Source organism: Rattus rattus, chromosome 16 (genome assembly GCF_011064425.1).
Source record: "Rattus rattus isolate New Zealand chromosome 16, Rrattus_CSIRO_v1, whole genome shotgun sequence".
Lineage (NCBI taxonomy): Eukaryota > Metazoa > Chordata > Mammalia > Rodentia > Muridae > Rattus > Rattus rattus.
Window position 1 is genome coordinate 12,879,592 of NC_046169.1, and position 12,666 is coordinate 12,892,257.

The 12,666-nt window shown below is 50.4% G+C and overlaps 1 protein-coding gene across 1 annotated transcript in view; it reads left to right on the top strand.

Annotated features, from left to right (window-relative positions):
- Nucleotides 1–12,666, top strand: part of Mad1l1 (mitotic arrest deficient 1 like 1) — a 308,135-nt gene that overhangs the window by 5,302 nt on the left and 290,167 nt on the right. Inside the window, exons 2-4 of the mRNA XM_032886912.1 lie at nt 2,390–2,549; nt 4,363–4,503; nt 6,972–7,151. Coding sequence (XP_032742803.1) covers nt 2,400–2,549; nt 4,363–4,503; nt 6,972–7,151 — 471 coding nt within the window. The 5' untranslated portion in view covers nt 2,390–2,399. The remainder of the gene's footprint in view (nt 1–2,389; nt 2,550–4,362; nt 4,504–6,971; nt 7,152–12,666) is intronic.

The window sequence follows — 12,666 nt, forward strand, 5'->3', positions numbered from 1 at the left end:
ATAAACAAAGTAGCAACAGGCACTAGAGTTTGAAATAAAGTTTCATATAAAAAAACAAAAAACAAAAAGCCCTACACTCCTGCCCCCTGTCTGCTCCTTGTCTTATTTCTTCACCCCATACACCCCGAACCCAACGGGCAACCAGCCCAGCCAGGTATTGGCCTGTAATGAGGGCTTCCCACATGCAGAGCAAAGGTACTATGTCCCCGTCCTCTAACCTTTTTGAGACCAGGTCTCACTAAGTTGCCTAGTTGAGCCTTGAACTTGAGCTCCTAAGTGTCTGGGATGACAGACCTGAGGCACCCGGCTTTACTCCTCCTTTAGATTTCCCAGCTATGGCTTGACTGGGGGCCAAAAGACAGTGTTTGCCTGACTCTCAGCTCACAGGCTAGCCAGAATAGTTTGGTATCTTGTCTCTCTCTCTCCCTTCCCATCTGAGTCTGGAAGGTTTGGGTTCTACCCAGAAGGGTGTAGTTTGAATCACTGATCTGTCTGGCTCTGTAGGAGGTTGAAAACACAGTCTCAGGCTAGCCTGGGCTAGATAGCAAGAGCAAGTCTTAAAGTAGAGGAGCCCCCCATGGTAGTGCGTGCCTTTCAGTCCAGGCACTCTATGAGTTTGAGGACAGCTTAGCTTATTTAGTGAGTTCCAAGCCAATTAGGTTTGTAGAGTGAGAACTTATATTAATACAAAACAAACAAAATAACCTTACACACAATACTAAAAAACCCATAAGACCAAAAGTAACCGCTTTGTAAGAAGCCTGGGTTGGCCGATGTGTGTGGACTGAGCCAGTGTGTGTAAACACCGCAGACGGAGGCTCCCCGTGAGGGGCATAGTGACGCCATCCAGCACGGCCCCTCTGACTCTTTCACGATGGGTGAGGAAGGTGAGGCTCTGTGAGAGGCTAGGAACCTGTAGGACCCCTCTCTGTGTGTGACAGTCGATGGCAGTGGGCAGCACTGCTGGTAACAGCATTGCTGGGGCCGTGATCACCTGACTGTTTCATACTAGTTTCTGACCTCTAGATGCCACATTCTCCATGAGTGTGGCTTTGGAGTACGGAGTGTCCTTGGGCCTCTGAGCACCTCCTCTCAGGAACGGGAATGTCTATCTGCCTGTCTGATGTGTAAACCAGCCCTCGGTGCTCAGACGATTGCCTGGAGCTGAAGATTAGTGGTATGAACATTTTCAATCTCTCTCTTTTTCTATATGTCTCTGTCTCTGTCTTTCTGTTTCTCTGTCTCTGTCCCCCCCCCATGTGTGTGTCTATGTGTCTGTCTGTGTCTGTGTATCTGTCTCTGTACCATGCAGGTCAGGAAAACTGTTGATTCTTGTCTTCCATTTTGTTGGAGACACAATTTCTTGCTCAGTGCAGTGTGTGCAAGGCTCTGTGGCCTGTGAGCTCTAGAAGATTCTTTTGCCTTCATCTCGCAGTTTGCAGTAGGAGTGCTGCCATTAGAGACACTTGCCACCATGTCCAGGTTTCTGGAGATTCAAACTTAAGCCTTTTTTTTAAAAAAGATTTCTTTATATGACTACACTGTCGCTGTCTTCAGACACACCAGAAGAGGGCATCAGATCCCATTACAGACGGGTGTGAGCTACCATGGTTGCTGGGATTTGAACTCACCTCTGGAAGAACAGTCAGTGCTGTTAACCACTGAGCCGCCTCTCCAGCCCAAGCCTTTCTGTTGTAGGCACATGGTGTGAGTGAAGGGCAGCACCACTGTGTGCTCCACGGGAGAAGCTCAGTCATCAGGCTTCATCAAGTTTACCCCCTGCTTTTAAATTTGTTTTTATTTCTGTGCGTGCATGTCTGTGTATGAGTTCAGTGCTTAGGGAGGCCAGAAGAGGGCACTGGATGCCCTGGAACAGGAATGGCAGGCAGTTATTAGCCTGGTGTGGATACTGGGAACCGAGAGAGGTAAACATTCTAAGCATCACGCCCCCTTTAACCCCTCACCACTGTTGGAGATGGGGTCTCTGTGTGCAGCCCTGGCTGTCCTGGAGCTTTCTGTGTACTGTGTAGACCAGGCTGGCCTTGAATGCTCAGAGTTCCTCCTGCCTCTGTGTGAGTGCTGGGATTAAGGTCTGTGTTATGCCCCTCCCTTCTTTTCAAGCAGGATGTCAAGTTGCTCAAGCTAGCCTCACACTCATAAATTTGAGGCTGGCCTTGAACTTCTGATCCTCCTGCCTCTACCTACTGATATCATAGGTATATGGTGTGGCATGCTTTGCGCCTCATTTCCTCTCTACAATGTTGGCAGTGTTGGCTTCATGTTAATGTTGAAAACATGCTAGTTTACTCCATAAGGATCTTAGGGGAGCAGACTGTGCCAGCAGACAGCACATGGGAAGACTCTCTCTGACCTTTGCTCTGTCTCCTAGGAGGGTGACCATGGAAGACCTTGGGGAGAACACCACAGTCCTGTCCACCCTGAGATCTCTCAACAACTTCATTTCTCAGCGGATGGAGGGGGCATCAGGCCTGGATGTGCCCACATCTGCCTCAGGGTCCCTACAGAAGCAGTATGAACAGAACATGCAGGTGAGCAGCCCTCTGGGTCTCTGGGTGGGCCAAATCAGCTTGGAGGCTAGATGAGTGACCTGCAGACACTTGTAGGCATTTATCAACCTGAGCAGTAGCTAGAGACCAGGGCCTGTCTTTACCATGCTGGTTAGAGGCTGCCTTGGTTGTCTCTGTGGAAACAACTCAGGTTCTCACACTTGGGAGACATGGACTTTACCAACAGTGTGATTGATTGATTGATTGATTCATTCATTCATTCATTCAGTCTATCTATCTGTCTGTCTGTCTATCTATCTATCTATCTATCTATCTATCTATCTATCTATCTATCTATCTATCCATCTATCCATCCCTCTATCTCTCTCTCTTCCTCCCTCCCTCCGTCCGTCCGTCCATCCATCCATCCATCCATCCATCCATCCATCCATCCATCCCTCTATCTCTCTCTCTTCCTCCCTCCCTCCCTCTGTCCGTCTGTCCATCCATCTATCCATCCATCCATCTATCTATCTACCTACCCACCCACCCACCCCTCCGTCCGTCCGTCAGTCCATCCGTGTGCCCGCCCGCCCACCCTCCTACCTACCTACCTATCTATCGAGATATGTAGCCCTGCTGTCCTGGAACTCACTCTGTAGACCTGGCTGGCCTTGAACTTACCGAGATCTGCCTGCCTCTGTTTCCCGAGTGTTGATATAAAAGGTGGGTGCCACCATACCCAGCCCCATAGAGGCCAGGCAGAAGTTTACTGTGATTTGTAGTCTTAGTTCACTCTGTTCTAATTCCCAGGAATGCTCCTAGGGATACAGTTCCAAAGGGGCCAGGGCTCCTGAATGAAGGGCTTCAGGCTCCAGAAGTGGTAGCCATAGCTCCAGTTGGGTTAAGGCTTCTGGGCCCTAGGAGAGTGATGTTCCTGCCTTGCCTGGTCCTCAGCACACAATGACCACACCAGGCTTCTTTGCTCACCTCTTTCCTGTCCCCCTTCCGCTCTGTTCTGTGATGAGTTGGGAGCATTTGTTCTGGAGCCCTGGGGATGCTCATGCACCGCCCAGCAGACTGGACAGTGCTTGCAGCATTGGTTTGCTGACTGTTTGTCCCAGCACCGCCTGCACTCAGCTTGTTTTGGTGGCAAGCGTTGTCTTTCATCCTGTGAGTCTTTTATAACTGTCCTTTGTGGTTAAATCATCCGTCTTCCTCCCAGTCCTTCTTGGTAGCACTGGGTCTTGAACCCGGGTTTTGCACACACTACACAATCATCTACCACTGAGGTGCATCTTTGCCTTTATTTTATTTGAAAACATTTTTTAGATTTCTTTTACTTTATGTGAGTTAGTGCTCCTGCATGCATGTGTGTGTTTCTGTCATCTTGGGTCCTCTCTAATAACAGTGAGTGCCTTCACTATTGAACCAGCTCTCCAGCTCCTACACCCTTGGCTTGAAGCCACTATTTTCTGAAGTGAACTATCAATGGACGGTAATTGTGTCTGAGTACTAGTGAAATAAGAAGATGGGTACTTTGTTTTTAAAAAATACTTGCTCTTGAAAAACCAAAAATCCATCCCTCCCTCTCTCCCTCCCTTCCACACAGGAGGCCGGCCTCCATCCCTGGGACCTTGGCTACATGCGGCAGACCCTCCATCCCTCTAGTGCAGCTCCAGGACCAGCCTTACCTTTTATTTTGAGACAGATTTCATTAAATTGTTCAGGTTGGCCTTGAACTTCCTCTGTCCTAGGCTGGTCTGGAACTGTGATCCTCTTTGTGGGTTGTAACTTGCCTTATTTGACATGGGAACTGAACCCTCTCTTTTCTCTTCGGGTACCAACTGCTCAGCTGGAGGAGAGAGCAGAGCAGATCCGTTCAAAGTCCTACCTCATCCAAATGGAGCGGGAGAAGATGCAGATGGAGCTGAGCCACAAGAGGGCTCGGGTGGAGCTGGAGAGAGCGGCCAGCACCAATGCCAGGAACTATGAGGTGGGTCCAGCCAGCCCCAGAAGGCCAAGGGCTGTGTGCAGCACTTGTCAGACACCAGACTGGGGCCCAGCTGCTGTGGTCAGAGGCACCAGGGCATTCTTCTGTGGCCACCTAATGCTGGCAGGTTGGAGAAGGGTGGCCTGATATGGGGATGTCTGCAGAGGGGGCTCTTTGCTGTGTCTATTTCTCAGCAGTCCTGTGGTGTGGGCAGACCTGCCTCTGACTGGCCTCTGCTTTCTCTTTTCTCCAGAAGAATTGTAGTGACATGGAAGAAATATTAGGTGCTGGGGTAGGGGTTGGGTGACAGGCTCAGGAAATCTCAGGCTTTCAGAGATTCGTGGGGACTATGTTGTATCCTGCCAGAGCCTCATTCTGTAATGGTCCTGGGCAACCCAACTAGTGCATCCCTATGACTTGGGAGTGTACAATGCAGGAAACTATAAGTTACTATTTATGTGCATGGTGCAAAGGGTATTAGGGGAACCTTGGTGTCATCCTTAGGAATGCCACCCATTTTCTTGGAGACAGGGAGTCTCACAAGGTGTCGGCCAGTGAGCCTGAGGGATCCTTTCTCTGCCTCCCACAGCTACACTCAAGTGCACACCCCGTTATACCCTTGACTTTTTACGTGGGTTCTGGGGATGAACCTGAGGTCCTCAGGCTTGCAAACCAAGCACTGCTGAGTAAGCCATTCTACTAGCCCTTGCTTCAGGTTTATTACTGGTTTTGCTGGGGCTTTCTAGGACTCTGACGGGTATGCAAGAGTCACCGTGACACAGGCTGTGCATCAGACCTCAGAGTCTGTAACCTTCCTTCCTTCCCTATGACGGCCGTATGCCCTGTTGTTGTCTGATGTGCCCGTCATAATTTTTCCTGTCCTTGTGGTAATGGCTAGCCTCTTCCCTGGTGTGCTGCCGGTCAAGTGGATTTAAGTCTGGGATGTAGACTTGGCATCTTTCCTTTTTAATCAGTCTGAGACCCCAGACTGGGGCCAGTCTGCCTGTTTCAGGGCAGGTCTTCCTTCCTTAGATAAAGCTCTGTGGAAACATCTTCATAGACATCCTTGAAGGTTTATCTTCTAGGACATTCAAAATCTTGCTAAATTGACAGTCAAGAGTAACCGTAAGAGTAGATCTGTTGCACTCTGGCCTATGTCCTGTGCTGGTGGCCTGGTCGTGCCTCTTAGGCAGAGCCTGTCTTCTGCCATGCTTCTCCAGTGTGCAGTGCTGATGTCTCCTCACCGGTGTGGAGGATGCTTGAGTGAGTGAGGGATGGCTCCCCCTGGGGGGAGAAGCAGGCACCGCAGTGATGGGAAAGCAAGGACTTGGTCCTTCTATGTCCTGCTCAGAGATACTCTTGGGGTGGGGTAGTGCTGGAAATGCCAGGTTGTCCCTTGGAGTTTTGACATCTACAGTGGCTTTTCTGGGACAGCTCATTTGATGGTGGATAGATTAAACAGGTCAGGTGCCCCCTCCTCCCCCACTGTGGGTGAGGCGGAAGGAAGGTCTGAAGCCCTGCCTGAACAGTGTCCTCTCTGAAGGAGTGCAAGCAGTGCTGCTAGAGTGCTTTCTGTCTCCGCGGTACTGTGATACATCTCCCCTCCCCTCTCCTCCCTGCCTCCCTGCCTCCCTGCCTCAGTCACAGAGCAGGCCTGTCTGACGTGTAGACGGGTCTTCCTGCTGTTTTAAGGCTGCACTTGCAGACCTTTCAAGGTCTGGTTCAGCCTTGCTTCTCCCTAGGGGCTGGAGCCCTGTGTGTGTGCACTGAGCTTTTGTTGGTTTGGGGCTGCAAGGCTGTTTTAGACACAGGTGACACCTGCTGTCATGGAGTAGGGTTGGCTGCTGAGGTTCCTGGAAGCTCTGAGTAGGGGTTTGGGTAGGTAGTTTCTGCTGAGGGCAGAGTGCCTGTTCTCAGTCCTGTCCTCTCCAGACTCAGCTGGAGAAGTCCAAGAAGGCTGACATAAGTGATGGCAGTCATGATGTGACTGGACCTCAGTGCTGTCCCCACCTCTCTGAGCCACACAGCTCTCCTAGAGATTAGTGTGGTGGCCCTGAATGTGTGTGTGATGGACACTCAGGACAGCTGCAGCTGCCATCCAGGTTCCTTCCTAGCTGTAGTCGTCTTCTCCGTGGGGAGTCTCAACGCATTTTAATGACACCCTGAGCATGGCCAGACAAGATCTGCTGGCGCTGCAGAAGCTCAGCTTCATTCCAAGGTCAAGTCTGAATTGTAGATTCTCCGTGCTTTATCTTCTCTTGCAAGGCGGGAGCAGTGAGCAGACAGTGTGACGAGTGTGTCGTGCAGTCCGCGCCAATTGTTTTGCAGAGTGGGAGTCACCATGCTTCCGCATCAGGAGCCCTGGAATCCCGGGCCTCTCGTCTGGTCCTGGCTCTGTCCTTTGTGGCTGACAGGCCTGCCTGGCTTCTCTGCGTGCTACACTCCCTGACCAAGCTCTTCCTTCTCCACAGCGCGAGGTGGATCGCAACCAGGAACTCCTGGCACGCATTCGACAACTCCAGGAGCGTGAGGCCACAGCAGAAGAGAAGATGCGGGAGCAGCTGGAGCGCCACAGGCTGTGCAAGCAGAGCCTGGATGCTGCCAGTCAGCAGCTACGGGAACGAGAGGATGGCCTGGCTGCGGCCAGGGAGGTGAGCGCAGGCCCCGTGCCGGCCGGGACCTAGACTCACCCTGGTGCAGATGGCCGTTTTCTATGAAGAATGGATGCACCCATGATTCAACATGGTGACAGCAAGATGTCTTCATTTGAGTTTTTCATCTGTCTCCGTGTGTGAGCATGCCCACATATGGGTGGGTACATGAGTGTGTGTATGGCTCTGAGGCCAGAGGCCAACCTGGGCTGGTTTTCCTCAGGTGCATTCTCCTTGTTGTTATTTTTAATTATACAAAAGCATACGGATATGTGCATGTTAGTGCAGGTTCCCGTGAAGACGAGAAGATGCCATTAGATCTCCTGGAACTGAAATTAAAAAGCAGTTGTGGGCTGCTTGATGTGGGTGCTGGGACCTTAACTTGGATCCTCTGTACAACAACAAGTGTACTTAGTTGCCAAGCCATCTCTCCAACACCCTCCCTTGCCTGCCTGCATTGTATTTCGAGATAGGATCTCTTTCTGGCCTGAAACTCACCAGGTGTGCTAGACTGGCAGGCCAGCAAGGTATAGGATGTGCTTGTCTCGTCTCACTAGGACTGGGATTATGAGCAACACCACACCCAGCTTTTTGCATGGGTTACGGGGGTAGAACTCAGGCTCTCATGTTATGGGCTAAACTGTCTCTTGCCTGCGCCTTCATGTTATTCTATCATCTATCATCTATATCATTCATCTATCTATCTATCTATCTATCTATCTATCTATCTATCTATCTATCTATCTATCTATCTATCTATCTATCTATCCATCCATCCATCCATCCATCCATCCATCCATCCATCCATCCATCCATCTATCTATCTATCTATCTATCTATATCATCTATCTATCTATCTATCTATCTATCTATCTATCTATCTATCTATCTATCTATCTATCTATGATCTATCTAGTGGTTTTTTGAGACAGGGTTTCTCTGTGTAGCTCTCACTCACTATCCTAGACTCATTTTGTGGACCAGGCTGGCCTCAAATTCATGCCAGAGATGGGCCAGCCTCTGCCTCCTGAATGCTGGGATTAAAGGTATATGCCAGTACACCAAACTTCAAGCCTTCATTTTAAATACATGCACTGGGAGTGACTTCGTTTTGGGGGCTGTAATCATAGTGAGAACACTGATTTTTGCATTCTACAGGGTCAGCGAGTGTGTTGAACATAGGTGTTGTTTGTTTTGTTTGAGGCAAGGTCTCAGTTTGTAGCCCAGGCTGGATTTGAGCCTGAGACAGCCACCTATCTCAGTCTTTACAGTCTTGGAATGACAAGAGTGAGCTGCTCCACTTTTCTGCCTTTGGTCTTTGTAAATGTGAATTTCATAATTGGCCAGTCCATTGATTTTGTGTCTTCATATATGTTTGGTACATGGCTTCCTGTGTGCACCTATTGGCTTCCCCAGTGTTGCTTTGTTTGGGCAAACAGGGTGCAGGGTTACAGGCCTCGGGCAACTCTCTAGCTGCTGCTATCACTTGCTGGGCTGTTAACAGCTACCGTGACTGAGGTATTGGTGTCACTGTCATCTTGTCTGTCATGGATAGGGAATGTTCTGTAAGTCCTGTTTCTTTTTTCTCCAGAAGATGTAAGACTGCAGTGCCTGTGGATTTGCATGTCTTTGATTAGCAGTGAGTTCTGTTAGCATCAGAGGCTGCCTTTGAACCGGGCTGCAGGTGCAGCACAGTCCCGGGAAGCTGGTGCTGGTGTGTTTTGGAGGTTGCCTGAGTGAGGGTTTGGAGAGAGTTGGACCCCCCCCCAGGCCTCCCGCCCCTCTTCTGTGGTGTTCAAGATCACAGGTGCCAGAAGGGAGCAGCTGAGAGCTCCAGGGGCCAGCCGCATGGTGTCATTGGTATTCTGTCCCTATACCTTCTCCACTTGATAGATCCTTGGAGCGGGCTGCGGGCTATTTTTGCCTCTGCAGTGCCGTGGAGCATGTTAAAGTTGTTGGCGCATCTGTCTTCCGAAGCAAGTCTTGGCAGGAGAGGAGCCGTGATCTGTTTCCAGACGAGTGGGTTTTTGCTTCACATGGGCACAGGCCTGGCCCAGGTCCTTGGCCCTTTCACAGTAGAGGAGACCTTTGCATACCCTCAGTGATGAGTAGGAGAGGCTCGGTGGCCTTCCTTAGGGAAGCACTTCCATGCCACAGTCCAAAGTCACAAGCCCTCCACTGCAGGTTTCAGTCGTGTGCCCTGGTTCATCACCCCATCCCCCAACCCCCTGCAGTTCTGCCGTTCATCTGTTCACTTGTGGATTCGCCCATCTCCTCCTTGGTATTTGTCCTTTATCAGGGTAGGCTGTCTGTCATAGCACCTAGAGTCCTGTGTACTCTACTGAATGCAGAGAAACCTCCAAAAGGTGGCACTCACTGTTAGATGATTTTTATTTTTTGTGTGTGTGTGTGTGTGTGTGTGTGTGTGTATAGTGTGTGTAGTGTGTGTTCTTGAGGTATGCATGTTGCATGCATGTGCACACACATTGTCCACATTTGGCGAGCAGGCATTGCTGCTGAAGGCTCCTTCCAGTCACCGTCCACCTTATCTTGTGACCTGGGGTCTTTTGGTAGACCTGGGGCTGTCTTCTGCCTTGATTAATTCCAGGAGTTTCTTGTCTGCTTCCTTAGTGCTTGGATTGCAGGTGTGTGGCACCACACCTACTGTCCCAGTCAGGGTTTCTATAGCCGTGACAACACACCAAGACCAAAAGCAGCTGGGGAGGCAGGAGCATTCTTTTCGGGTTAATAACTTATTGTCTGTCATGGAGAAAAGTCAGGGCAAGGGCTCAAGGCAGGAGCCTAGAGGAGAGAACTGGAGCGAGGCTGTGGAGGGAGAGAGTTTACTGCCTTGCTCCTCATGGCTTACTCAGCCTGCCTTGCCTCGTAGCACTCAGGCTCATCTGCCCAGGGTGGCACCACCCCAAGTGAGTCAGGCTGTTCCATATGAATCCCCAGGGAGAAAATGCCCCTTACACTTCCCCTCAGGTTGGTCTGGTCCGAGCATTTTGTCAATTGATGTTCCCTCGCCCAAATGACTGTACGTTTTCTCTAGCTGGCACAGAGCTAGCCGGCGTGCCTAGCTTATCTCATGGTGCTGGAGATCTGAGCTCAGCTCCTCCTCATGTTTGTCCTGCAAGTACTTTACTGATGGACCTTTCCCCAGTTTCCTGAATTTTTTTTTAAAAATTTATTTATTTATTATATATAAGTACACTGTTCCTGTCTTCAGACACCAGAAGAGGGCATCAGATCCCGTTAGATGGTTGTGAGCCACCATGTGGTTGCTGGGAATTGAACTCAGGACCTCTGGAAGAGCAGTCGATGCTCTTAACCGCTGAGCCATCTCTCCAGCCCCAGTTTCCTGATTTTAAGAAAAGGTTTAGTTCATTTTATTTTTGTGAATGAGTGTTTTACTTGCTTGTATCTAAGTATACTTCGTACATGTCTGTTGTCACAGAGGCCAGAAGAAGGCATTAGGAGTTGTAGATGGTTGTCGGCCACTTTGTGGGCCCTGAGAACCGAATCCAGGTCCTGTGGAAAAGTGGACAGTGTGTTTAACCCTGAGCCAAACCTCCAGTCCCTTTACTTTTGTTCTTGTTTGTTTTTAGTTTGAGACAGGGTCTCGCTGTGCGGCCCACGTTGTCCTCAGACTTACCATTTAACTCAGCCTCAGACTTGCATCCCTCCAGCCTCCGGCTCTCAGGTGTTAGGATTAAAGGTCTGCCGTTGTCATCTGGTTTGAACATGTTCTTTTTTCATTTTGATTCTTTTCATTATGTGTGTGTGGATGCATATGTGAAGCTCCGAGGCCGACTTTGGAGTTAGCTTTTCTCCCTGCTTTATGTGAGTCCTTTCTGCGTGGCTAGTGCTCTGCCCGCCTGCTGCCTGCCTGCCTGCCTTCCTTCTCTCTCTTTTTTTTTTTTTGTCACAAGGATTTATGTAGTTCAGGTTGGCCTCAAACTAGCTGTGTAGTCAGATAATGTTGAAAGACTTTTCTCCCTGGGGAGGGCACTAGGCACTAGGCTATGTCTGCTCCTTCCCTTCTAAGGGATGAAAGACACTCTTGGGGAACCATTGAATTTGTTAGGTCTCCTAATGAGCATGCATGATAGGGTAGTGATAGGAAATGGGTGACCCCAAAGCAGCTACACTGAGAAGTCTACCCAGTGTGAACATGGCTTCCCTACAGCTATGTAGATGAATCCATCTTCCTTTAGTCCTTCCCTGCCTGTGTACTCCGTCCCCTCCCTAAGACCCCCAGGGCATGTGCCATTAGTGCAGACTTGAGCATAGGTGGATGGGAAGGGCGTGGGAATACGAGTGGTTAGATACATGGGATGCATTGTCTACCGTCTACAAACCCAGCGGTGACAGCTGAAGTCATGAAGACAGTAGCCGTTCACTTGGGAGAATAGTGTCATTCAACAGTAACCTTGGCTTCTGGTCCTCCTGCCTCCACCCCTTCTCTATGCCCACGTTACAGCCCTGTGTCACCACCACCAGGCTTTGGACTTGTTCTCAGTACCACCCTAGCCTGCATGTCGTGATGAGGTTTCAAGCTGCTGTGAGGTAGGCTTCCCTGAGCCAGCCTCCCACAGGACATGGACTGTAACAGTGATACCTACATCCCAGTGGCTTCCCAGGGAAACAAAAGGTGTAGCCACTTTGTAGAGGATGCTGCTTAGAGAGAGCTGCTAGGCCCCAGTGTGGGGCTACCCAACACCACTTAAGGTCTTTTTTAGGCCCACTCTGGTAAGGTTGTTTTTTTTTTTTTTTTTTTTAATAGTGGCTTCAGGTCACTCTTTGCAAATATTAATTTGAGTAGCAGAGTCTAAGTGGGTTGGCTTCCCTGAGTATCTAGGCTAGTGTGCTCTTTCTTGGAAAGCACTTGGAGAGACCTGCTAGTAAGGTATAGGTGGAACAAGGGTGGGGAGGTTCCCCCAGGTTTGTTTGTGTGGACATTCAATGGTGTCAGATGTACTTTCTGTCCATCCTTGAGTCTATTGGACTGGGCCTACTGGCTTTGCTCTGACACTGTACTTTTTGTCAAGTACTATGGCTCTCCATTAGCTTCTGGCCCAGCTTACTGGCTTGTTTCACATTTTCCTATCCTGAGATCTATTATTGGAGGGATTCTAGGCAGGGGCTCTGCCACTGAGCCACACCCCAGCCCCTCACTGGGGGATTCTAGGCAGAGGCTCTACCACTGAGCCACACCCCAGCCCCTCACTGGGGGATTCTAGGCAGGGGCTCTACCACCGCGCCACGCCCCCAGCCCCCCACTGGGGGCTCTACCACTGAGCCACGCCCCCAGCCCCTCACTGGGGGATTCTAGGCAGGGGCTCTACCACTGAGCCACGCCCCCAGCCCCTCACTGGGGGATTCTAGGCAGAGGCTCTACCACTGAGCCACACCCCAGCCCCTCACTGGGGGATTCTAGGCAGGGGCTCCGCCACTGAGCCATGCCCCCAGCCCCTCACTGGGGGATTCTAGGCAGGGACTCTACCACTGA